Source organism: Peromyscus leucopus, chromosome 19 (genome assembly GCF_004664715.2).
Source record: "Peromyscus leucopus breed LL Stock chromosome 19, UCI_PerLeu_2.1, whole genome shotgun sequence".
Classification (NCBI taxonomy): domain Eukaryota; kingdom Metazoa; phylum Chordata; class Mammalia; order Rodentia; family Cricetidae; genus Peromyscus; species Peromyscus leucopus.
The window spans coordinates 65,541,855-65,569,517 of record NC_051079.1 but is presented as its reverse complement, the minus strand read 5'-3'; the positions used below and the strand labels follow the sequence as shown (position 1 = coordinate 65,569,517).

Here is a 27,663-nt window from a genome sequence, read left to right as displayed (position 1 = left end):
TCTCTGCCTCCCAAATGCTGGGGCTAAAGGCTAAAACCTCCACACCTAGCCAAGTGCATTTTTTGAACAAAAGAGAAAAAAAATAAATTCAGGGTATATTTAACTATAATCACCACTCTCAACCAAAACTGGTGGAAATACTGAAGTCTACAAAACAAATTTGAGAAAAAGAACCTGGTGTCACAAAAGCACTGGTAAAATCTTTCCTACAATTTCAAATACATGTTTAAGCATTTGATAAATCACATTTGATTATGCAACCATAATCTTATTTGAGAAAAAAACTCCAATTTATCTATAAACCCACGCATTTTTTTGGAATTTCAAACTGTAATGATTACTTAGAACCACAAAATAGGCACTGACCATGAGTGAGATCCCTACAGCCAGACAGTGCCACTTTCCAGCTCTGTGAGCCACGCGGACAGTCACCCACCACGCTCCGCCCCGGCTCCCTCACTGCTCCATGGAGAGGGCCTGCACTGGCCTGCAGTGAGGACTGAGTTCACACAGATGGAGTACTTTTCAGCAGCAACAGGAGCTCCGGCCCTTCCAGCGCTGGCCTGGTGCTCCTCGTTCAGCAAACATCCAGCAACAAACTCACTATCTGCATGGCCAAGCTCAGGGCAGTTTCCTATCCTCCTCTGTACCTCCCCACAGTGCTTTTTTATGTGTACACAGAAGTTTTACAATCACACAATGCTTCTGGAGGACAAACAAGGAAAGAACTGTTGGAATTTCAGAAAACGTTGGTGCCTTAAATAAAACTGTTCAGCAGATGAGTGAACTGAAGCCCAGAGAGGGTCTTTTTTTCCCTCTTAACAAGTTGATTGGGGCAAAGTTGAAATAAAAGAGTATTTCTGCCTCTCCATTTTACTATATTTTCACTATATTTGCAAACTTATATTGCACTGTAATTGCAATGTTAGCAGTAATTTATAATTTTATTATACATCTTATATTCTAAAAATATATTCCATAATTAATGTTAAAGGTAAGCTCAGATACAACTTTACATGTTTTAAAATTGGGCATAGCTAGAAATTCTGTAGCTTAAATGGTCTTTTTGGCCTGGCCTGGAGCACTAACTGATAATTTAAATGCATTATTGTTCTAGGAAAATGAGCTATAAGAAACAAGCAGTTTTAAAGAAGCATGCCTGTAATCCCAGCACTGGGGGTCAGAGGAAGGAGGATCTCCTGATCTACATAGCAAGCTCTAGGCCAGCCAGAGCTACATAGTGAGACCAGGAAAAAAAAAAAAAGAAAGAGAGAGAGAGAAAGAGAGAGAGAGAGAGAGAGAGAGAGAGAGAGGGAGGGAGGGAGGGAGGGAGGGAGGGAGGGAGGGAGAGAGAGAGAAAGAGAGAAAGAGAGAAAGAGAGAAAGAGAGAGAGAAAGAAAGAAAGAAAGAAAGAAAGAAAGAAAGAAAGAAAGAAAGAAAGAAAGAAAGAAAGAAAGAAAGAAAGAAAGAAAGAAAGAGACAGAAAGAAAGAATCTAAAGCATTTGCATTCCATGGTAAAGGTTTCAGATACAGAGAAAGAATTATGAAAGAAAAAAATCAACTTCTGAATGTTAGAATTGCAAACCCAAACTACATTTGAAGTTGCACTTTAAAAATAGTTTTGTAGTTCAAGTACATTTTTAGAGCATTGCAAAAGAAGTGAACCATGAGCCTGATTTTCAGCTGCAGGCAGATGTGCGACTCAGTCTGTGCCAGTGAGGAGTAACTAGAGTCTATGAGCACCTTCATGGAACAATTCTTTTAGGAGGGAGACTCCCCTTCCAGCGTACACAATGTATGAGCAAGAGGACAACATAAGTGGCCACCTTGATTCGGAGGTAGATATCACTTCAGAACACTGAGGCAGCAAGATAAGGGAATGGACGTGCTTGAAAGGTTCATGAGTCATCGGCCGTCCTACTGCTCTGAGCCACCTGCCTCCAAATTTCCTTCCTGAGAGATAACTCATTACCACTCTTGTGTATGCCATTCAGGGCGTGGGTTCTACCCCGCAGTGGCAGACAAGTAAACATGGAACTTTTTCCCCAGGAACTTAAAATGTATTTGCTTGTTCTTTATTTTTATTGATTTTTCTCAAACCCGGAACCCTTGACGAATAATTCTCACTGGAGAGATAAGTGTGGAAATCTTAACCCTCGAAGGCTCTGACTCAAACTTTCTTTCTTTCAAAGGCGCTGATGCCACAGGACTCACCCAGCAAAGGATCAGTGAAATCCAGCTGTGCTGAAGAGCTGCAGGACAGCGAAGGCGACTCGAGCTTGGCCTGTGTCCACTGACCAACTGTCTCCTGGAACTCATGATGTATGCGCTCCATATTCAAATACTCCATCCACAGGTCCTAGAGTAGAGCCAAAACGTGTTCACTCATACAACCATGAATTCACCTCAGTGATCCTCTCAGTTTCAATGACGTGATCCACTAGGCTTCCAACATTAGCATGAGCTGCACTGCAAATGGCCACCAACCATCTTCACAGCTTATATGCATACCATGATCAGAAAAAGACCCGGCTAAACAGCCCCACTACGTGCATATTAACTGAAACATACACACACTACTAAGCAACTAAATTATGTGCATTATGAGACATATAAAGAAAACAGAACATTTTTAAAGTAAGATTTTAAAATAAATACACGAGCTACATTGCAGCAGTTAAGAATGCATGCTGCTCATGCAGAGGACCTGAGCTCAGTTCCCAGCACCCATGTTAGACAGCTCACAAGCACCTCTCAATCCAGCTCTGGGGAAGCAAAAACCTCTGGCCTCAGTGGGCAGCTGCATACATGGGCACATACCCTCCCACAGACACACAGACATACACAGAGAGGGCCACACAAATAAAAATGAATTTAAATTTAAAATAATTAAAAATATTAAATTAAATCTTTAAAATGTTTAAAAGAAAATAAAGACACTGAAGCTAGGCACAACAGCTCAGGCCTGTAATCTCAGCTCTCAGGAGGCTAAGGCAAGAGGATTCCTGCAAATTCAAGGCCTGTGGTCCACATAGTAAGTGACAGTCCACCTGAGCTACAGAGCAAGACAGTCAATGATTTAAATGAATGATAAATTAATCTGGGTTAGATTAAACCAGATTAAATTAATGCAAATTTACAAGAAATACAGGAGACAGAAAAATATGTTAAACTACACCATGAAGGTAAGATCAGCAAAAATTAGAATGTGCAAACTCAATGGACAGAACAAGCCAGTCTCTTCAACAGATAAACTGTAAAGGGAAACAAAGAAAGTAAGAAAACCTATAGATTAAACAGACGCATCAACCACTCTCAAAATGTGGGTCCCGATTCAAAATGCAAAATAAATAAAAACAAAACCTGCAGAGCTAGAGAGATGGATTAGCCACTAAGCACACTTGCAGAGGACTTAGGTTTGGTACCCAGAACCTAAGTGTACCACGTGGTGGGTCACAATTGTCTGCGAATCCAGTTCCACGGGATCCATCACCCTCTTCTGGCCTCTGTGGGGACACAGACTAATATGCAGGCAAAAGATTCATAGCCAGAAAATAAATAAATAAATAAATGAATGAATGAATGAATAAATAAACAAACAAACAAGCAAGCAAGCAAGCAAGCAAGCAAACAAACAAACAACTTTGTTTGAGTTATGAGACAACTGGAATTTAACAGGCTCTAAGTCTGGTTTCCTCTATAGCTTATCTGCTTCTCTACCAAAAGTTATCTGTAGACTAAATCTGGAGAACATCTGATATATAAAGATTTTAAAAGGTAAGGGATACCATAACTCAACATTTACATCTGTCTTTATTTTTTAAAAACATTCTTAAGATTTAATTTTGTTATTTTTAATTATTTTTAATTTAATTTTATACTTAATTGTGTGTGTGTGTGTGCGTGTGTGTGTGTGTGTGTGTGTGTGTGTGTGTGTGTGTGTGTGTGTGTGTGTGTGTATGGGTGCATAGGAATGTGAGGGGATAGACAGGTACATTCCTTGAAGCATTCTATTTTTCCACATGATAAAATATAGTCATTAAAAAGGGGAAATAGGCTGGGCATGGTGGAACATACCTGTAATCTCACCAACCAAGAGGCTGAGATAAGAGGATTGCCCCAAGTTTGAGGCTAGCCTGGGCTACACAAAAGAAATCCTATCTCAAAAATGAAAAAGACAACTAAAAATAAAAAGGTGCAATAGCGGGCTGTTCTTCCATGTTCTGCACGCCACGGATCCCCAGGGGTCACTCACATTAGAACAGGCACTCTTCCAGAAACAAGAAGCCAGAAACAAAACATACTAACAATGTGGTTATGTGGCTCATGACCTACTTGCTCTTTCGGAACTTCAAATGTCCTAAGGATGTCTCTATACTCAAGCTTCTCTATCGGGCATTGCTACCAAGTCCCAAATCACTAATTCCAAGCAGACTACAAGACAAGATGCTACAGTTCCACCGAGGTCCTGCTCACAGCAGCCCTGCTGCACCCAGCTGTGGCAGACCCTGTTACTGTGTGGACCCACCTCCCTTAAATGGAGTGGCTCTGTCACCCTGTCTGCACCCATGCTGCGAACACCTGACAGAGGCAGGTAACTAAGACACAAAACAGCCCAGAGCTTGAACTTAGACAAAAAAGGAGTCGGGCGTCAAACGGTAAGCAAAGACTGATTTCAGGAGAGAGGTGAGGCTGCTAGCGCAGCTCACTGGGAAAGTCCTTGCCTTGCCCAAAGTTCTGGGTTCTAGCCACAGTATCTTAAAGAGGAAAGGAGGCAGCAGAAACCATCATTGTCTGGAGGCTGAGGAACCAAGAAAGTTATGGCATTTTTTAAATACTTTATTTCATAATTAATGTGTATGTATCTGTCTGGTGAGTATGTGCACATGAGTTCAGGATCCCCCAGAGCTAGAGCCACAGGTAGTTATGAGTCACCTGACATGGGGCTAGGAATTGAATTCAGGTTCTCTGCAAGAACAGTTTGGGCTCCTAACCTAACCAGTGAGCTATTTCTGTAGCCCACATGGTTACTATCTTTAAAGCACCCGTGTTTCTACCATTTGTAAGGCCTGGGTAAAGGTTTAGAATGCAGAGCACAAGAAGAAATGAGTGGGGGCAGCACTCCAGACTCAGGCCGCCACACTCACTTCTGCTCCCCTCCCTTTTACTGCCAGCCTTATCTCTGAGGCTTACACATCCTCTCTCCGGGTTGCTACACCTTTAGTCTGTTTCCTAACTTAACATTCTCCTACCATTAAGCCCACTTTCTCTAGCGGGCCCATTCCTGAATTTTCCATCTCTTATCTCCCTCCAGGTTGCCTCCCTGACAGAGCTCTCATTTGAAGGCTACAGGCATTTCCTCTTCTCACATCCTTTTCTTGGTAAATGGCTCTTCCAGATAACCCAAGTTGGTGTTGGGAGGACTAGACATTCTTATACATGTAATCAATTCAAAATCCTTCCCCTGGGGTTCAAGTGAGATTGCTCAGTGGGTAAGAGCACTAACTGCTTTTACAGTTTCCAGCACCTACATCAGGTAGCTCACAACTGCCTATAACTCCAGTTCCAGGGGATCCGATTCCCTGTGACCTCCAAAGGTGGTGCCTGCCCACACATGGCACTCTTAAACTCACTCACGCACACATACATATAAATAATAAATCCTTTTTTAAAAGGCTACTCCATCTACTTAACCATTGCCATAGTTCTCTAAAGGCTTCAAAATAAAACCCAAGTTCTTTAGAAAGCTATCCATGGCCGTAACGATTTCACCCTAGTTGGCATCTGTAGTTCTTTCTACCTGTCTGCTCGGCTGCTACATCCTCGCTACACCACAGTGGGCATGTTGTGGTTTGGCATGGATTGGTCTTTTATCACCTGACACCTTCTCTGTTGCTCTCAATCACCATGTGTTTCCTCCAAACCTCACCAAGTTCCCGCTGTCGTTCAGAGCTTGGCTCACAAGTTACCACTTCAGGCTGGGTCTCAATGGGTTCACAGAACACCACTGGCATTTTACTCCCAGTCTGGATCACAGATGGGATCATTGCACATTAGCTCTCCCACCTGACAGGCAGGGACTGCATCAGATTTCTTTTACTATCTTTGGCATTAGTTTCCTGGCACTCAATAAACACTTGTGTAAGAAAGAGAAGAATAAAGGGAGGAAAGAAAGACAAATATGTCTACTGGAGATGAAATTCTATGTACAGTGTGGAAATAGACAGGTTTAAGGAACCAAATGAAAATCCCCTATGTCTTAGAAGCTACTAAACCATATCCAGTATAGGGTCAACAACCGCCAGAATTCAGCCCCTAGATAAAAATATCCCCGGGAGAGGACTTCTTTCCTGCTTTCATGCCTCCTCCAGGCTAGCTACAGAAACTTGAAAAAAACTGAGACTAGAAGTTAGGGCTGAAAAAGAATCAAAGGTGTTGGTGTGTGCCAGAAAGAAGACCTATCGGGACACACAGCAAGTAGAATCAAGTGGCTCTAGAAAGACAGTCAGAACTAGACCCTGGCCAGGAAGCCTCTCCATCACCTCCCCGGGCTGACCTATGTCATACATGGACTTAAAATTCACTCCTGTGCTTCTGACGTTAGAGATGGCTGCTGAAGTGTTCAGCTGGTCACACCTCAAATAACAGTCAGACAAAGGCTGTGTCTCTTCAAACTCAGGTTACAAAAAGGCCTAGAACAAGCTTCAGGCCTTCAAGTGAGGGCATTACAGAGCTGGGGATTTAAGAGGGAATATCCTGTCAAAAGATTCATACACACACACACACACACACACACACACACACACACACAACCCATCAAAATGACTGTGTATGATCACCATTCTGTATCAGTAAGCAGTTTTACTATTGGGTGATGACTATGTAGTTCAATTTACATTTAGAAATAAAAAAAAAAAAGGTATCGTCCTAGTTTTACCTGCTGATTCTGCATCACTTTTGCTAGCCTGTGAGTATCATAATGCTTTGGTAAAGAAGGAATGTAGGTATCTCCTTTCTGAAAATTTTCATCTTCTAGCCATAATATATATACATTGAAGAGCCTAGAAGATAAACACAATTACAGAGAAGTAAAAGATGTGCAATCGAATGACGTTTCTTGTATTACCAAGAACTCTGGCACCACCGTGTGAGAGTAAGAAAGGCTTCCATGAAGAAATGTGTCCAGCAGCCACTGATTCTCCTAAGAAACTCAATGAGAGACTCACATGCCATTAAAACAGGACCCACCTTACGTAAAATGTCTGAAAGGGGGCTCTGGGAGCCATGTTATAGATGAAGGAGTAAATGCAGAGACATACCTGGAGGAGTGCTTATACCACAGCCCTAGGATCTGAACTCAGAGCTTTGCTATCCTGGTTGAGTCCAACATAGCCAGCCTTAGTGCTTGGAAAATACCAAACACTAGTTTCTATCCAACTGCAGGCACTTGCCAGCTTAACAGCAATGGCTACTCCTGTCTCAAGGAAACCATAAATAAAACCGTGGATCTGTGCACCTTGTTCTCATTAAACAGGAATATTTTTTAAAAGCCAGGCTTACAAAGTATGCCTTTAATTTTAAATATATTTTAACAGTTTGTTTCTGTTTTGCTTTTTCAGAGAACAGAGCCATCTATTAGCTAAGACCACTGGTATCCAAGGCATTGTTTGAATAATAGCATGGAGAAGGGTTGGCAGACACAGATGACCAAAAAGCAGCCTGGGGTAGCTCTGGTCAGCAAAGTGGAAAATTACCTCCTTTACCAGCAGCACAGTGTGCCAAGGAAGAGAGCTACAAACAAGGCTGGTGTGTGCACAGATCTCTCTTCCAGCTCCTGATGCGGGAAGACAAGTACTTTCTAAACACCCATAGAGGGAGCTTAAAAGAGGGAGAGGGAGTATCAAAGACCTAAAATGTTCCAAGAGAAAACCTTCTAGTAAAAGTGGTTCAAAATAAAATGGGGGATGAGAGTCCTTTAACCACTCAGGATAAGCTCTGGGGCCCCAGGGTCAAAGCAAGCCTGAGACCTGGGTTTCCTCACTCACCAAGGTGTTCTGTAATTGAGGACAATGCCTAACAGCCGTGTTTATGAGATCTTGCTTGAAGACAACCATTTGGACTAAGTTAAATTTACAGGCAGAAACCACACTAACCAATCCTGGCTCACTCTGAAGTTCCAAACACTTAGGGACAGGCCAATCTGTGCCTGCATTGATAAGCCCCTAGAACTTGTCAAGGATCAGCACTAAAGAACCCTGCCTTGGTCATTTCTTTCTTTTAACAGCTATTTAAAAGGCTCTGGAAGTTGTATGCCTGTTACAATCAATTTGTTTTGGCTTACTTCTATTTTCACGTAAGAAAGAGAAGGGCACCAGCCTTCTGGGTTATTACTCATACTCAACAAAGCTACATCCAAACTGCTGACTTACTTCTCATGAAAAACATTTCCAGGTATGAATCAGTGTCAAAGCTACATCCCAAATACAATCCAACAATTTAAGAGTAACATCTGAGCTCTGTATCAAAGCTAACCACTCCAGCACTGTGTCTGTGCCACCTTACCTCACTAGCTCCCTGTGCAGCTCCGGAGAAGTCAGATAACCAGGGGTACCAGCCTGCTGCTCTGCTGTCCCGTCGCTGCCCTCTGCTGGAACACGGAGGGCCTTGCTTGCAGCATAGTGGAAGTCAGCCACCTCAGTCAGGCGTCTCTTCATGTCTTTCAACAAATTGATATGCGAGGGACTTTGAAAAAACCTTCTTCCAATACAACCGTCTACGGGCAGCCTTAAAAGGTAAAAGGAGAGCCTATAACCTTCGAGCAGAAAATGTTCTAAGTGGTATAACACAGCAGTCAATTAGCAAGTTACCTTGTTATACCTCAAAGCTATTTTGAGAATCCAAAGAGATAGTATATAAAGAGTTCCACTCAGGCCGGGCGGTGGTGGTGCACGCCTTTAATTCCAGCACTCGGGAGGCAGAGCCAGGCGGATCTCTGTGAGTTCGAGGCCAGCCTGGGCTACCAAGTGAGTTCCAGGAAAAGCACAAAGCTACACAGAGAAACCCTGTCTTGAAAAACCAAAAAAAAAAAAAAGAGTTCCACTCAGCTGAGTCCATTTCTAAGGTTCTAATTACCCATAGTCAACCATGGTACAAACAGAAAACTCCAGAAATAAGCAATACATACTTGGTTTTACTTTTTATTCCATTTAGTGTGTGTGTGTGTGTGTGTGTGTGTGTGTGTGTATAAGTCAGAGGGCACCTTTTAGGAATTGGCCTTTCTCCTACCACTGTGAGTTTCTGGGGTCAAACTCAAGTTATCAGGCTTGTACAGCAGACACCGCTACCCACTGAGCCATCTTGCCAGCCCTACCAACGCATGTTTTAATCAACTTTCATCACAGAATACTGCTATACTGACCTTTCTTTGGCAGCACATATACTAAACTAGTATACTGTTATAATTGTTTATCATATTACTAATTATGCTGTTTATCTCTTACTATGCCTAATTTTATCAAATGAACTTTATCATAGGTATGTATACAGAGTATGTAGAGTTTGGTACCAACTGAGACTTCAAACATCTACAGGGCATCTTGAAACGCGTCCCTAGAGATAAGGGAAAACTGCTACAGGAAAGTGGCCTTAAAAATAATGAAACGCTACAAAGTCAGGGCATCAGTCTCGTTCATGAAGAACTCGAAATCCAAAAGTCCTCCTCTTTCTTTATGTTCCAAAGGAGTAAAGGAAGGTTGTGGAGCTGGGAATGAACTAGGAGTTGAAGAGCAGTGCCTGGTGCCAGTGGACAGCTTGGGCAGGCCAGGTCACCTTGCTATTCAACAGAGCCATGCAGCATCCCCATGCACAGCCAAGGGCTGCTTTCCTAGATCACTACTCTGTGTAAGGTCCCCTTGCAGGCCTCAGGGAGGTCACAGATGTAGCCTCAGTTTGGAGCATCTTCTCTCTCTGTGCTCCTCCAGAGGTTCTCTGCTGAACCTTTCCCAGTTCCCAGGTGTTGTCCTTGACACGTTAGGAACAGAGGAGGGGAAAGAGAAGTTGCCACGGATCCTCCAAACTCTGTTAAGATCAAGTCTAAAAGTATTGAACACAGAATTCTAGCTATGTCAGAAGAGAATGACTCTGACTCGTACTCCACAGCATACCGACTCAGAAGTGAGCCGACAGAAACTTACTACCGTACTGGGTACCATACCCATATTGTGGTCCTGGGCGGTGAAGATACAGGAGGAAGAACTTCTGCCAAATGAGCGGCAGCAGAGGATGATCGGAAGGTGTGGCCAGAGCCTGGTGGGCCCAGCGATAAATCATCATTCTCTGCAGGGATGGGACGATGGGCAGCTTCAGCTGGAGCTGGGCTTTCTACAAGAGAACAGAACTTTAGCAACCCCCAAACAAACACAATCAAAACACTCTGCTCTAAAGTTAAACATTTTGCTTTCACTGCAGTTAAAAAAAAAGTTATCAAAACAGTTTCCAAGCCCTCTAGCTGGCATTTTAACCTCTTTGGCAACAAGACCTGGGGCCCAGTTTTCTACTGTGAAGATATGTCAAAGACCCTAGAATCAAAATCTACCTGAGGAGTCATCTAAAGCACATGGATAGAGCTCAGTTAAGAGCATTTGCTTAGCATGCTGGAGACTGCGTTCAATCCCAGTACTGTAGTGAACTAAGCCATAGGAGAAGGAGGATCAGAACTTCAATATCATTTTCAATTGCATTGTAAATTGGAGAACAGCCTGGGAATACCTAAGACCCTATCTCAAACAAACAAACAAAAAATTCTAAAACTAGCCTCATGTCAATGTCTGAAATTCCTTTGCATACAAAATATTATACAATGCTGTGGAATAATCCTTCTAAACATTGTGAAAATGTGTTGCTCTCATTGTTAATAAAAAGCTGATTGGCCGATAGCTAGGCAGGATTTTCAGGGCAGAAAGAATGCTGAGAAGAAGAAGGGTGGAGTCAGAGGAGTTACCAGCCAGACACAGAGGAAGCAGGATTGTACAAAATGAAGTAACAAACTATAAGCCACATGGTAGAACTTAGATAGGAAATATGGGTTAATTTAAGTTGTAAGAGCTAGTTAGTAATAAGCCCCAACTATCAGCCAAGCTTTTATAATTAATATTAAGTATCTGTGTTGGTTATTTGGGAAATGGCAGACAGGAAAGAAAAGTCCACCTAAATGGCACCCAAATGTCCAGCACCTAAATCCACATAAGAACTGAGAATGCTTTAAGAAGGTTCTAAACACACAAAAATGGAGCCAAATGTGGCTTCCTAGTCTCATGTCTCTCATGCAGGTTGCAGTACAGAGATGTGTCTCCTGGCAGCTGCCAGCATGCCATGAGCTAAGCTACATGGCAGGTTCCCACAGTATCTCACATGGGCCATGGTACAGAGAGGCATCTTCCAGCTGCTGCCTGCAGGCTTGAGCTGCCAGCATGAGCTCCACCAGCTCACTTCATGGCAGGTTTGAGGTTTGCTCACGTAGACAGAAAAGATTACAGATATGCAGTAAGGACAGATTCAGATGGGGGGGGGGGGTTAACCCTAAATGGGTTACAGTGTGTTTAAAAATGTAGAAAGGCTTGGGGGAGAAAAGAAAAAAGATATACACAGTCATAAAAAAAAGGAAGCATAGTTTTAAAGTAATAGAGTCCTTAAAAAGGGAGTAAATAGAAAAGAAAAAAAGTCACATAAAGATGGGAAATACACAGAGAGTCTGGATCCTATATGTTATTGTGTTGTCTTTGAATTTCAACCTATATATTTTAAAGATATCTTGACTTCAAAATTTAAGTCAAAGTTGTGTTGCTTTGGGGGAGAGGTTATGCTTTTATTGCCACAGGAAATGAGAAGCTGTAGATTCATTCCAGGTTAAAGATGATCAGATGTGATTAGAGAAGACACCCTGATCCTGGCTACAAACATAAAAAAATAATAATAATAATAATAATAATAATAATAATAATAATAATAATAAACCTAGAAGAACTACAAGACATGTAACGTATATTTGCTCAAACATAAAACAAAAAACCAACTTTAATTGACTTGTGCACACCACATATTGCATACTTGTAATATATGTTACCTTTAAAAGTTTATCTATTTTCAGAACAAGGGGAGCAGACACCAATAAAAACAGATGGTCCAGGTGATCCAGCATTTTAAAATGCTGTTGCACTCTGCTCAAGACTCTGTTACAGTCTCCTCAAAATTCTGCATCCAAAACACATGAACTGTGAACCAAAGGCTGAGGGGCCCCCAGCTGGATCAGGCCCTCTGAATAGGTGTGACAGTTGATTGGCTTGATCAGTTTGGGAGGCAACTAGGCAGTGGTACCAAGTCCTGTGCTCATTGCATGAGTTGGCTGTTTGAAACCTGGAGCTTATGCAGGGACACTTGGCTCACGCTGGGAGGAAGGGACTGGACCTGCCTGGACTGAGTCTACCAGGTTGATCGCAGTCCTCGGGGGAGGATTTGCCCTGGAGGAGGTGGGAATGGGGGGTGGGCTGGGGGTAAAAGGAGGGGGTGGGAGGGGGAGAATAGGGGAACCCATGGCTGATATGTAGAACTGAATGGTATTGTAAAATAAAATAAATAAAATTTAAAAAAAAAAAATTCTGCATCCAAAACAGCTTCAAGGCTGCTGGCTGAGATAATCCAACCTCATGCTACTCTAGCAAGGACTTCATTATTATCCCAGTTTTCTCAAGGTTCCCCTAAAGATGTCAATGCCCCCAAACAATAGGAAGATGTCTAGAGAATGATGTCTACATTCCCAAAATATTGGTTTATGGATCTTTGTTATCATTTAAGGGAGGTTGATTACAACTTGTTGTTGGTCATAGTTTAAAAAAAAAAAAGCTAGACAAAAGAGTCAAATTCAAAGATCTCTTTCTAAAGGAAAAAAAGGGGATATAATAGAGAAATTATGAGATAAAAGGGTAGATTATTGAATCTACTTTAACCAAAAACAACTATTAATCTCAAAATATTTTACATTAGTATGGATTTTGGTTTATTGATACAATTTTAAAATTATTTTTGCTATACTATATGTATGCTTCTACTCTTGTCTAGGGTATTGTGTTTATGCAACTCATTTAAAAATGAAATGTATAATTTAAAAATACAGATTAACAGTCATCTATAATAGTCAAATTAGTCATGTTGGGTATGTTTTCAAGGTCATAAACAGATATATTTAGATAGATAGCTGGTCTTCATATACTTCAAAGACCTATAGAATATGGCATTTAATATGTTTAATAACATAAGGCTTTTCATGACAGTCATACAGCACCAATTTACTTCAAAAGAAGATGATGAGTATTGAAGAACCTTTGTATGGAGTTTGCTTTCTTTATGGCAGAAATTAGCCACCAGTCAAAAAACTGCCTTTGCCTCAACTGCTGACAGTATACTGTCTAAATTGGACAAGCAGAATACAAAAGAAAATGACTTCCAAACTTTGCCAAGACAAGGCAGGACAGTCCTTCAAAATTCCTACTTCACAGAAAAGTCTGTCAGATATTCTAGGCCTGTAGGCCGAAGATGGATGCCTCAACATTAAAGAAAAACCTAGGGTGACTGCCCAGGCAGCCAGTTGTTTTTGTCATTTCTTAGTTTTGGAAGTTGTTTGCTCTACACTTCCTGCTTACTCAGGTAATATTATATCCATCTCAGATCTTTGATGGAGTTGAAGACTAGATAGTTATAGTTTTCCTTGTTAACAAATTCAGAAAAGAAACTCACAAAAGAGGTGTAAAGTGTATAAGGTTGAAAGACATAAAAAGATAGTTTGGGGTTGGTAATGCAAGTTAGGATAGAAAGTGAATTAGGTACAAAACTTTGGCTCATCAAGATAGGATAGATAATGGAATATTTTCTCTAAATTTGCCAAATACAAATGGACTGGATATTGTAACTGTAATTCTTACTTGAAAACTGTTTTGTTGTATATAATTTAGCTATGTTAAACTTAAAAACCTTCCCTTTTATTTAGACAAAAAGGGGGGAATGCTATGGAATAATCCTTCTGTACACTGTGAAAATGTGTTGCTCTCATTGTTAATAAAGCTGATTGGCTGATGGCTGGGTTTGGGGGCAGAGAGAATGCTGGGAGGAAGAAGGGCGGAGTCACAGGAGCTGCCAGGAGACACAGAAGGAGCAAGACAGGTAAAGCCACAAGCCACATGGTAATACACAGATTAACAGAAACGGGTCAATTTAAGTTGTAAGAGCTAGCTAGTAATAAGCCTGAGCTATTGGCCGACCACTTGTAATTCATATTAAGTCTCCATGTTGGTTATTTGGGAGCTGGCAAGTGGGAAAGAAAAGTCCCCTTACAATACTATCTTCCAGTCATAACATGGCTCTGGCACTGTAGAACCCACATCAGCATATTGCACACAATTTGTATAACATTGGGTCCAAAAACACCCTATCATGAAGGGAGGAGAAGCTCAGAAGGCCCATCCTTCCCTGTGGATGAAGGGAAAGAGAGAAAGAAACCTGTTTTTTTTTTTTTGGGGGGGGTGTTTTTTCTTCAGTTGAATTAGCCACTGGCAGCATACCCATGCTCCTGTAAGCAAACCTAATTAAACTTATGAGATCACGGGGAGGAAAAAAGGATGGTAAAATGCAGTGAATGGCTCAGTCAAGAGTGTAAGCACCTCCTATAACTCAAATGCAGAACCACTACTGTACCTTTAGAGCTTGATCAGGGGTAAAAGCATTTATAACCAATTCCCCTTCGACAACTCTTCGGAGCTGAGAGTCCTCTTCAAAGATGGATTCCATGTTCAGCACAGTCCATGCAAACCAAACCTATAACACCAAGCAAAGAGGAAGGAAAGAAGCCACTAATTCCAGCTGATGAACATACCCTGCATACCATACAAGTTTAAATCGTTTTTAGGGCTGGAGGTATGGCTCAGTGTACAGCATTTGTCTAGCTTGTGCATGCAAGTCCCTGGATTTGATCAAAATAGCACTGCAAAACACACACGTGCAGATGTCAGGCAACAAATACTGAGCTTCTAAACTTCCCATGTACTTCTTATGTGTCTATGTTCTTGTCACAGGTATACAATTAGACAAAACAAGTAACTGAAAAGTATTAAATTCTTCTGGGGGAAAATGATGAGGATTGCATTTGGGGGTAGAGTGCTATACCAGAGAATGTTCTAGAGCTAGGCAGGAAAGATGGCCCTTCAAAGTCTCAGTGAGGCAGAAAAGCAGAGGTGGAGAGGCAGACATCAGTCTATGTAGCAGTGAGGAAATGGTGTCAACTCAATCCCAGGAAGACCAGGCTAACAGACTGAAGGATGTTACTACTGGCTTAAGGGGTGAAACAGATATGACCTTATACAGTCTGAGATCGACTGTAACGATGAACACTAACACATAGTGAACACTGACTAAGGTCTGAGTGCTTTACATACAGGTTCCATTACAGTCTCATCTGAGAATGAGGAAACTGAAGACAGAGATATAAGCAAACAAACAGCCCAAAGCACAGAACTAGCCAATGGCAGAATCACTCTGAAACCTGGGCCACATACCCCTAACACCCACACTTGATCTCTCTCCAGCCCCAACCCAACCTCAGTAAGGATGGCAACAAATGGTCCTCAGTAGGCTTCATACCTGCGTGGACGTGGACAAGCCCTCCACAAAGGAAGGCGTGATGTTGCCTGCCACAATCCAGCTCACCAAGGAAGAGAGCAGACTTCGGTCACAGTGGTAACCCAAAGCGTTCTACATGGGGGAAGAGGAGCAACAGAGTCTTTGAAAACCCTCTCATGGACTCTGGTATTAGCAGTTGCCTCTACATGGAAAGATTCTAACAGGACAGAGGTGTCATGGTGTCGCTGAATTCAGTTTCAAGTGTTTCATTCAGAATTTGGCCAATGTTTATCAGAGAAGTTTGCCTATGGTTTTCTTTCTTCATCGTCTCCTTAACCATTTTTAGTATCAGAGTAACACGGCTTTTTAATTTGAGGAACAGTCTGGAGGGCACTGCAGTTCTTTAAAAGGCTAGGAGAGTTGAGCAATGACCCGGTCATGAACAAAGTACATGATGTACATGTATGAAATATTATGCTGAATGCCATGACAATGTATACAATATTAATTGAAAAAAAGATTTCCAGAATAGGACTGTCCACTGCAGTAAAACCAGGGTGCACCACAGAAACATGTAATGAGCATTACAAGCCCCCTTGGTATACTCCTCTAGGCACTCCCTGGGATCTGTGCCAGTGGACTATGGCTACTGAGATGAGACAACATTAAGGCATAATCTATAATTTAAAAAATGAGCTGTCACAGATTATTACCAGGAACTGTATAATTAAGAGACCCTTTTAGTAGCTAGTAGCTAGTAGCTAGCTAATGGCTGAAACATAGTTTCTTAGTTACCTTGTGCTGTTGGTAGAGCAATTTCTGCACACAGTCTTCCTGCATCAGCTGAAAAGCTGCTTTACACAAGTGGTCCATGAGGAAGAGAATAGGCTGTTCTCGGTACCAGAGATGCTGGCTTATGAGAGCCTGGACCCAGAACTCCAACACAGCCACAGGACCTACTTCATTAGGCTGCGTGCTTACACCTATGTGTGCCTGTGAAGAAGAAGAAGCTCAGGTGATGTGGAAGGTTATCAACCTCCCTCCCTCCCACTGCTAAAAACACACGAAATGCTATCTACTTCCATGAAAGTCCAACTCTTGGACTTTCCTGTACCAAGAGACTGGAATGCACATATCATGAGAGTTCTGTGGGAAGAGGAGGAAGAGCATATTAAGGATCTGTAAAAGCCCTGACCTGGATCATGCTATTAAGAAGCTTCATGTTGTCCCCGTGGCTGGTTCCTGTCAGATGCTGCGCCACCTTGTGGGTAACCTGCTGCGTGACCCCCTGAGGAACACCGCTGTCCAAGTGTAGGAAGAGGAGAAGGTTTGACATAAACCTGTGGAGTGCAAAGGATCACATCCTTTACCTTCCAATCAAGCAGAATTTCAAGCAGTTCTGTGTGGGGTTCTGTTTGTTTGTTTTTCTCTTGCTATTTTGAGACAGGGTCTCATGGAGCCCAGCTAGCCTCTGACCTGTTATGTTGCTGAAACTGCCCTTGAACAGCAGACCTCCTGAAATGCTGGGATTATAGACATGTACCACCATAGCAGACTTTGGGCAATAGGTAGTTGGTGTCTACGGATGGACCAAGGGCTGCAAGCATGCTAGGCAAGTGCCCTCCCACTGAGTTATATGCCCAAAGCTCTTTTCATTACCAATGAGGTAACAGGAAAAAGTTAAATTGGTTCCATTTTCCACAGTGCTATATAGGGATTCTGATAAATCTTCAAGAATTTCAGAAGAATAAAGTCTTCATATTTAATGTGGGCTAAAAGGAATAATATCTCTCTACAACACTGTAATGAACACACCAAGTCATATAAATACAGACAAGTTAAAGGGAGCCAGAATTAAATACTTCAAAATACCATTATCTCTCCATATCTCAGACCTCTAAGCAGAGATGTTTCCAAGTTATTTAGTTCCCAAACTTCCCTGAGTGTGCAGGATGCTAATTTAAATTATTTAAAAGTATCCCAACCCTGACCCTTCTACTAAGGTCAAATCTCCAGGCATCTGGGAATGCATATTTAATTAGTTGCCTCAAATCTGAGACATACTGAATCAACACATTCGATAAGAAAGTTGATACCACCCTTATTCCTTTGCACGTACTACTTGCCCTAGAATTACTGGGTTTCACCTCCTAGACAGGTCATCTCTTCCCACTTTCCCATTCATTTACCTGCTCACAACTCATGGACTACATAAAATAAATAATATGTTTTGGTCAGTTAAACTGAAAAAAGCAGTAAAATGAGAAAATACAAACTACAGTTCAAATGTACTGGAAAATAATGCATGTGCTTCTACAAACGGAGAAAAACAAAACAACAGCAAAAAAAAAAATGACTGACCAGCCAACCAGTGAAAGAAAATACCATTCCCTTTTAATTCACCCTAGAAAGCAGAAAACGTCATTTCCACTTGCTGGGTGTTTCTGTCAGCAGAATATACTCACTGCTCATTCTTCAGAAGGTAATACTGGCAAGGGTAGAACATGGGTAGAATCTTATCTAGGACATGGACCACTGCTCTCAAATGCCTTGATTGGACCAGAATTCCCAACAGTGGGATACCTTCCGCACAGAACTTCTCAATGCTACAAAGAAAGGGGAATGTAAGTACTCAGTAGCTCATTCATAAAATTGTATTCCTCCAATGAAATATAAGCTTACAATATCCAGATTATCTCAGTTTCCTAAAATTGTTATGACTAACCAACACACAGAATTACTACAATCATAACTTAGAAATACAAAAAGTTCTTAAAATCTTATCTATATTTTCATCTCATTAGATAAGGAAGTTGAAAGCATTGTGCCCAGATTTACATGATGTCCAGAAACAAAATAAGAACCTACAACTCGCCTGACTTTTGTCCCCGAAACCACTGTAGTCAAGGAGAAATTATAAAGTGAGCTCAGCCTGTCAGCCTAAACTGCAGTGTGTTGAATACATTTTCTTTTCCTTTGAAATAATTTCAAAAGAATAATATATAATATTGTATTATATATTATATATATATATATATGGGGGAATGTTGATCTATGTAAAGATAAAATGTTTCATTCTTACAACTGTACAATACTGTTGCAGAAGACTTAAAGGAAATTAGGAGAAATATATTCAATGGTAGTCTTATAGCATCATTTTCAAATAATACAGATAGCCAGGTGTGGTTGCATATACCCTTAATCCCAGCAATCAGGAGGCAGGGGCAGGCAGATTCCTATGAGTTCAAAGCAAGCCTGGTCTAAACAGAGAGTTCCAGGCAGCCATGGCTACACATGGTGAGACCCTGTCTCAAAAATCCTAAATTAAAATAATAGTAATAAGCACAATGGCTGGGCAGTGGTGGCACACACCTTTAATCCCAGCACTCGGGAGTCAGGGCCAGGTGGATCTCTGTCAGTTTGAGGCCAGCCTGATCTACAGAGTGAGATCCAGGACAGGCACCAAAACTACACAGAGAAACCCTGTCTCAAAAAAAACCAAACAACAACAATAATAATAATAATAATAATAATAATAATAATAATAACAACAATGGTCAAGAGCAACATGAAAAAACAACATTCTAAAAAGCTGGGTGAAAAACATAACATTGTGTTCTCCTGATATCTACTAGGAACAATAAGTTAGATAAAGAGAAAAACACAGAGATCCTCACATCAGAATACTCAGAATACAGGAGAAGAAGAAGCAAGTGGTTTTCCCACTTTCTTCATCCTGTACTTTGCCTATACTGCTTTAATTCTAAGGGAAAAAAAACTCCAAAAAATGAAAGTTAATATTGCAAAGGCTACCATGTAGGAAGTACTTAAATAGTAACAACAAAAATACAGAATTTTATGTGTGTGTGTGTATATGCATGTATTTTACAGCTTATATAAATATAACCTCTAAAAAGAAAAAAAAAGAAAAAGTATTGAACAGAATAAAGGATTGGAGTGGTTAAGAGTATGTATTCATGCATTTCTCTTCCAGAAGGACAATTCCCAACAGCCACTTCAGGCCTGTATCCAGCTTCAGGGGGTCCATAGATTCTGGCCTACACAGGTACCCACACACATTATGGCATACACATACATATGCATATTATTTTTTAACTAATCTTAAGAAATATATTTTAAAAGCAGCATTTTAGCATGACCACGGTCCTGGGTGACTTTGTGACTATTATTCCCTGTACTCCCCATAATGTTACACTGTGTACATCTAAGTTTCTGTGTGCTCCACCCCTGAACCCCAGCCCATGAGACTGCTTTAAGTTACATCTCTTCTATTCACAGATTGTAGCTATGGAACCAGTTCCAAAGGGAAACACTTATTCTTTCACTCCCATCAGTAATCAGTATGTATTACAGAAAGAACCCGGCATGAGCAAGAACTACAGTCCCAGAATGGATACAGCATCCAGGGAAATCATGAAACAAGTTTAGAGAACTACGGTCAAAGAATCAACAAGCCAGACACTATTGTGAGTACGCAATGAGTGTTTTGTCTAACTCACCTTCATAAAACCACTCAACAGTCATTTCCATTTCAGAGGTGAGGAACCTGGGGTTCAAGAAACTATTGTGGCACTAGAGCTCCTGAACAATGTATGAGTGCAACCCGGAAGCCTAGATAACCACCCTCCTGCTCTAGAACGATTCCAGATGGAGCACCTTCTCACCTACTTTCCAGTTAGCCCTACTCACACCCAGCTCTGCTCAACAGGACCTTCAGCTTCAGTGAAGAGTATTTCTCCATTTTCCTTACCTCACCTCCTCCCCACTCATCCACTCCACCAGCATTTATTGAAAGTCTACTGAGTACAAGTTCCATACATACACAAAGGAATGAGAAAAATCTTTAGATGTGTTAAAACTACATATTTGTTGTGGCAAATGAACAGAAATGAATTTGAGTATGATTTCTCCCTTTATAACAAGGCTCGTTATCTGACCCTAATTAACTCCCTATGGTTTAATGAAGGCCTCACAATTGGGATGTGAAAATATGAGATTCTAGAACTCAACCTTCAAGGTACCCTGGAGGTTCAACATACAGTACCTGTGGCCAATAGCTGTCACAGCTAAGGCAAGATAGCAGCCAATGGGCATGCCTGATTTCACAGCCTTCAAGAGAGGATGAAACATGGGTGACTCTGTCATGTCAGGAACTGTGTTGGAGAAGGGAACAACTGGACAATTCTGCTGTGCTCCAAAATCATTTTTGTGTAATTTTAACCTCAAGATCAAATTCCAGGCCCACTGGTTAAATGAGGTCTCAGGAGTCTCTCCATATCGAACAATACTGGCCAGGTATGAAACCTACAACAATCATTCATTTTAAACAGTGTCAGTCCTATGCAAATTAAACAGTAACTTCACCTCCCCACCTCTGTTTGTGATCAACAGCGCTCTGAGAAGAGAAGGCATGCTACTTCCTTTCAATTGTTGTGTGCTGCGCTGTGCTAAAGCAACGTCCCACTCGCAGCCCCCACTCCACTGACTGGCCTTGTGAACCTGACCCCAGCTCAAGCAGATGAATATGAAAGGTTGATACTCAAGATCACGGTGCTAGTAAACACTCTGAACAAGTCAGAGTTAGCGGCCTCACTGATAGCATTTACCAATTCAGTAGTATAAAAAGTAACATCAGGCCGTTGATAATTTAACTACCAACCTGCAGAGGTTTAGAGAATGTCCCTCAGTTCTCCTGAGTTGTCATGTGAGCTCCAATACCCCACAGCTCAACCCAAATCCTCCAAGATTAAAGGTCACAAAGGATTGCTTTTGCATGTGTGGTGGTGCAGGTCTTTAATCCCAGCACTCCATGGGAGGCAGAGCCAGGTGGATCACTCTGAGTTTGAGACCAGCCTGGTCTACAGAGTGAGTTTCAGGACATCAGGGGCTACATAGTGAGACCCTATCTCAAAAATGAAGGACAACTTTTTAAGAAAAAAAAATCTTTAAAAACTATAAAAATTAAAATTTAGTATCTTGAATTAGCAGAAAGAGTTCTTAGAAAACATAAAAATCAAAATTATAATTTCACCTCCCAGGCAATTTTTAAATGGAGACTTATGTCCTCAGTACATAAGAAGAATCAGTACCTGTTTCATACTTTCAGAAATAAGACCAGCATAGGGCTTTTGTGAGAGGTGCTTCTGATAAGCCTCAAGAACCAGCAAGGCTACTTCAGTGTGCAATGCCTGATCCAAATGAAGGGTAGCCTTTTAAAAACAAACAAACAAAATTACAAACACACCATCCCATATTTAATAAACAGTCCTTTAGAAACAACAACAAAGGCAGAGCAATAAAACAGGACACTAGATTCAGAAGGTAAATGTTTCAAAACCATATCTCTTTAACATAACATTATAATTGACAACAGAGGAAGGACCCTCAACTCTAAAGAACAAGTACACTGTACCAGGACATGCCTGAAACTCAGTCACCCCCAAGCCCCCGTGCCCGTCATGGATTATAGCTTAAGAACATTGCCACCCATCATAGAAATGCTTATTTTCAATCACACAGGAAAATATTTAATACATCAAGTCTACAATCCTGTTTGTTGTTTCATCATCGGTGAAAATACTACACTCAGAAGCATGGGTAAATACTGCCTTACAAGCCTGATGATACCTATAGTATTCCCAAATAGTCTTCTTTGCAATTTTCAAAAACTCCATTCCCTAGCCCTTCCACAGAGGCTGACCCATGGCTCAAACAAAGGAGGAAGGAGACACTCAGGGGGATCTAGATGAAGACATCCTGGAAATGGGAGGCTAAGGTGTTCCATTTGCAGGCTGGAGAATGTCAAGTTGGAGATCACCCCTGTGGCTCTCACCCACCAGCCACAGGGGTGATCTCCTTCAGTGAGAGAAGACCCAGAACCCCAGGTAGCAGAACCGGCACGAGAAAGGCTCCCTGGCATCAGTCTCCCCATCTGTACACCATGCCACGAGTGCAAACATCCAAGATAACTGCAAGCATTAAGGGATTTGCTCAAAACAAAGGATGCCAGATAGCTGTAGAGCTAATTTCTCCCCCTTGTCCCTCCCAAACGTTCATATTCTGATGAATAAGCTAATTAATAAGAACCAGGTAGAGGCAGGAAATCACCAGCATGTTTCTTAGGAGACTTAACATACTAACCCTGAATTTTAACAACTATTACAAATTCTAAGCTGAGGAATTAACGTGTGGAGGAACTGCCTCAACAGCTTCTCTAGCCCTGTGTAATGACTCCATGGGGAAGGCCTATTAATATCAATATCTACAGGCGGGCAACTGATGCCCAGAGTTCAGGAGGCTTGTCCAGAGTCACACTGTCGGGTCACAGAACTGGATCAGAGCAGAGTCAAACTCATAACTCAGGCACATTGGAAACAACTCTGGCAACAATACACAGGACAAACCGCAGGAGGAAGAGAGACCCCAGGCAGCAGATACACGCTGGGAGGAACTGAAGTAATAGCCAGAGATAAAACAGCACAGTCAATGGCCTAAGGAGAAAGGGAAGATTTTTTTTCTTTTTCTTTGGGTGCACATGGGAAGGCCACCGGCTAGCAAGCTCCATTTGTCTGTGTCCACCTGTCCAATGCTGAGATTAGAGGCCCCCGGCTACTGCACCCAGCTTTTCCGTGGTTTCTAGAGATGGAACTTGGGATCTCATGGTGGGGCAGCAAGCACTTTACCAACTGAGTCAGTCCCAGCCCAACGGAATCCTTTTATAATGTAGAATACCTTCATTAGAGGATGTTCATGACACAAAACAGAACTGAAGGAAGGATACTTTGGGGATATAGCTCAAAGTCCTAGGTTCAATCCCCAGAGGAAGAGAGGAAGGACAAGGAAAGCTGGAACTCTAAGACAGCTGAAAGAATTTGCACTCCCAGCAAGTAGCCCAAAGAGACGCTAATGCTTTAAGAAAATGCTTTCCTGAATCTGATGCATGTACAACCTCCTGTTTCCCAGGAATGGCATACCTGTTGAGCAAATCCCCAATTCAGTCCTTCTAGGATCACACAGGCCAACTTGTTCTTCACTGCTGTCAGGCTGTAATTCAATAACCAATCCCGAATCACAGCTACCTCAGAGGCAGAAGGTTGCCAGAGATACAATGGCAATTCTTTAAACAAGTATAAAGAAACCTTTTTAAAAAAAGAAAAAGAAAACAATAATTGAATGTAAGACTCAGGAACAGCCAGGTGGTGGTGGTGCTCACCTTTAATCCCAGCACTCCGGAGGCAGAAGCAGGAGGATCTCTGTGAGTTTGAGGCCAGCCTCAAAATCAATCTCAATGCCCTTTATATCCACATAGAGTCATTCTATCAGTTTTGTTCCCTTAGCGCAGTGGTTCTCAACCTTCCTAATGCTGCGACCCTTCAATACAGTTCCTCATGTTGTAGTGACCCCAACCATAAAATTATTTCATTGCTACTTCACAACAGTAATTTTGCTACTGTTATGAATTGTAATATAAATATCTGATATACAGGATATTTGATATGTGACCCCTGTGGGATGGCAACCCATAGGTTGAGAGCTGCTGCTTTACAGCGACCCCCCCAACCCCCTCGACAAATCTGTTTAATATGTGTCTGTTTATTTGTGACAAGTTGGTGCTATCTAGCTGACAATGGCCTCCCAGTTCATAATCCTCCTATCTCAACAGTCCATATCCTGGAGTTAAAATCTGCGCAGTATGCCAGGGCTGTAAAACAGTAACTTCAAAAACAGAAAAAAGTCCTACCTGAGCCTGTAAGTATCGACAGAAATGAGAAACTAATGGTGCTAGGCACCAGTGAACTTCTGAACTATTCCCCTGTTGCAGAAATGAGACAAGAGTGTCCACTCCCTTCTGTAATGAAGGTTCTAGTCAATACCACAAAGCAGTTAAAAGAAATGCAAGGCGTTAATGACTACATAGGAAGAGCCAGTCGAGAATTCTAGTAAATAGAGCTGGACATGGCTGATATGGCAGTGTTAAGCGCTTGCCTAGAGTGCATAACACCCTGAAATCAATGCCCAGCATCATTACTAACACCTGTAATTCCAGTACTCGGGAGCCTGAGAGGACTACAGTGAGCTTAGAGGCCAGCCTAGGCTAACAAGACTCCAAGACTCCGTTCCATCTCAAAAAAAAAAAAAAAAAAAAAAAAAAAAAAAAAAAAAAAATTCTTCTACTAAGTATTCTTTCAACAATTTTTTTTACAAATATTTAAAATATATTGATGCTTTTACTGCAAGACCAAAAAAAAAAAATTCCAAAACACTAATTTTACTGTAAGAGGTTGCAGGAATGATATATGGATTTCAGAAACAAAAGTAAAATATGCATTCTGAAAATGAGCCAATTTATGAAACTGCAAACTGGCGTGTGTGTGTGTGTGTGTGTGTGTGTGTGTGTGTGTTTGTACGTACAAAATTTGGTACCAATTTGAAGATTGTCATCAAACACACTTCTGGGTTCTGTGCTTAGTGGGTAAGGGCACTGGTCACCAAGCCTAACAACCTGAGTTTGATCCCTAGAATCCACAAGGTGGAAAGAGAAAACAAACAAACCCTCACAAGTTGCCCTTTGATCTCCACACACATGCATGACAAATTCAAAGTCCATGTGCACCCATACACATACATGCACTAAATAATAAATAAAAAAAAATTTAGTAAGAACTGAAACCACAGTCTCTCAAAAATATATTCATTGGCAATTATGTTCGTAACAGCAACACTCATATTACCAAAAGGTGTAAGCAAGCCAAATGCCTATCAGCTGACAAATGGATATAGATAAAAACAAAATGTGATATAGAGATTCAATGAAATATTATCCAATATTTAAAAGGAAGGAAATTCTAATGGACTACTACAATACATTTTGCAAAGAGAAATAAGTCAGACACAAAAGACCACACACTATGGCAACACTTACATAAAATGTCGGAAACAGGCAGCTTTACGGAGACAGAAAGCAAATTAGCGGCTGCTTAGGGCCAAGGAGGAGGAGGAATAAGGAGTAAGAGCTAAGGGTTTGGGAATCTTGGGAAGAAGGTTTCTTTGTAAGATGACAAGAATGCTCAAAAGTGGCTGCATTAGTGGCTGCACCTATCTGTGGTTATACCAAGACCACTGGCACGCACACCTTCAATAGGTACATGTTATGGCAATGAATTACATTCACTAAAGCCTTCTTTAAAACTGTGGAAGGATTGCAAAAGGGCCTGACTACAACAGAAGGTGGAGGCAGTACTGTAACACACTGACATTTCAGAAACATAGTTAGGGTTTGATTTATAGGAGTCATTTCCAACAGTGTTCCTGTTCCTGTTAATTCAGAAGTCTTTATTTAGTTACTTACTTACTTATTTTGGTTTTTCAGGACTGGGTTTCTTGGTGGAACAGCCCCTGGCTGTTCTGTAACTCGCTTTATAGACCAGGCTGTCCTCACCTACATTTGCATCCGCGTGCTGGGATTAAAGGCGTGTGGCACACCATTCCTGGCTACTGCAGGATTCTTTCAAAATAACAAATAGTCAGCATTCTTACCATTCCTACTTGGTCAATGGTTTCTTGCACTCTATCCAAAAGGACAGAAATAATCTCAGGGTGAACAGCTGTGATGGCCCCCAAAAGTTCTCGACCAACCTTTGAAAAAGTCTCTCTGGTGGACAGGGTGACATAAGATACCTAAATGAGAGGTGGAGGAAGAAATGGTACTTTTTATGTAATTCCCAGTCAGAACACATTTTCATAGTTTTTCCCCACAAACCATAATCTCACACTGAGCCTCAGCTCACACCACACACATTCAAAGCTATGTCAGAACTTGAGATGGCAAACTATCTGCCTTGAGACCGGAAGGTGGCAGGGAGAGAACAGGAAAAAATGGCAATTATTTATAGCCATGAGTTCAAGTACTGGGTTCAAAGAGTGTATCCCTACAATGCACAGCGGGCATGAGCCTGAAGCCACAGACACTTGGAAGCCTGAACCAAAAGATCGTTTGAGTCCAGGAAATGGAGGCCTTTAGGCAACGTAGAAAGATCTCACCTCAAAAAGAAAGTTTTTCATTCACATTGAAAGTTTTTTCTCTTCCTTTTTTTTTTTTAAAGATTTATTTATTTATTATGTATGCAGTGTTCTGTTTGTATGTGTGTCTGCACACCAGAAGAGGGCACCAGATCTCATTACGGATGGTTGTGAGCCACCATGTGGTTGCTGGTAATTGAACTCAGGTCCTCTGGAAAAGCAGTCAGTGCTCTTAACCTCTGAGCCATCTCTCCAGCCCCTTTTTTTTTTTTGGTTTTTAAGACAGGGTTTCTCTGTGTATCTCTGTCTGTCATGACTCACTCTGTAGACCAGGCTGGCCTCGTACTCACAGAGATTCACCTGCCTCTGCCTCCCAAGTGCTGGGATTAAAGCATGCACCACCATGCCCAACCTATATTATTTTTTTGAAAAAACATTTCATAGAAATAGACAATCTGTCCTACAAAATGAAACCCTAAGTAAGGTTCCTAAACCCTCAGTGTGTCCAGGACTGTCCTCCCAGACAAACCACACCATCTTCAGGAGGTCACTGCGCCTGCTTACACATGATCATCACAGCTGGGCTTATTGGCTCAACCTCCATTCCCTCAGAGACGGGAGAGAGATTTATTGGGCCCTCACCTGAAAATCCAGCCATTTCTATGCAGTTTTGCCCTAACTGCTCATGATGCCAGGGTCTGGGATCTCAAGGAGATCCCTGCAATCCTTACATTTCTCCTCCGTTAGATAAGAAGCAGATAAAAACTAAGATCTACAAGGATCTTACCCCAGCCCATCGTGTGTATGAGGAAAATGAAAGCAGACTGGCAAGTTACCTTTTCTGTTTACGATGGACAACTAGTAACAGAGCTAAACCCAAACTTCTCTTCCAAGTTCAATGTTTGTTCTACCATCTCATTTCAAGTGACTTGGAAGTCATTCTCGGTGTTACTGGCAGG

General features: G+C 41.6%; 1 protein-coding gene across 1 annotated transcript in view; it reads right to left on the bottom strand.

Annotated features, from left to right (window-relative positions):
* Epg5 (ectopic P-granules autophagy protein 5 homolog) overlaps positions 1-27,663 on the bottom strand; it is a 96,889-nt gene that overhangs the window by 42,788 nt on the left and 26,438 nt on the right. The window contains exons 12-24 of the mRNA XM_028872037.2: positions 26,222-26,362; positions 23,659-23,823; positions 21,775-21,894; positions 20,730-20,989; positions 18,130-18,270; positions 16,860-17,004; positions 16,460-16,657; positions 15,686-15,796; positions 14,744-14,863; positions 10,215-10,381; positions 8,564-8,785; positions 6,939-7,062; positions 2,216-2,360 (exon numbers count right to left, since the gene is read on the bottom strand). Of these exons, the coding sequence (XP_028727870.1) occupies positions 2,216-2,360; positions 6,939-7,062; positions 8,564-8,785; positions 10,215-10,381; positions 14,744-14,863; positions 15,686-15,796; positions 16,460-16,657; positions 16,860-17,004; positions 18,130-18,270; positions 20,730-20,989; positions 21,775-21,894; positions 23,659-23,823; positions 26,222-26,362 (2,059 nt within the window). The remainder of the gene's footprint in view (positions 1-2,215; positions 2,361-6,938; positions 7,063-8,563; positions 8,786-10,214; positions 10,382-14,743; positions 14,864-15,685; positions 15,797-16,459; positions 16,658-16,859; positions 17,005-18,129; positions 18,271-20,729; positions 20,990-21,774; positions 21,895-23,658; positions 23,824-26,221; positions 26,363-27,663) is intronic.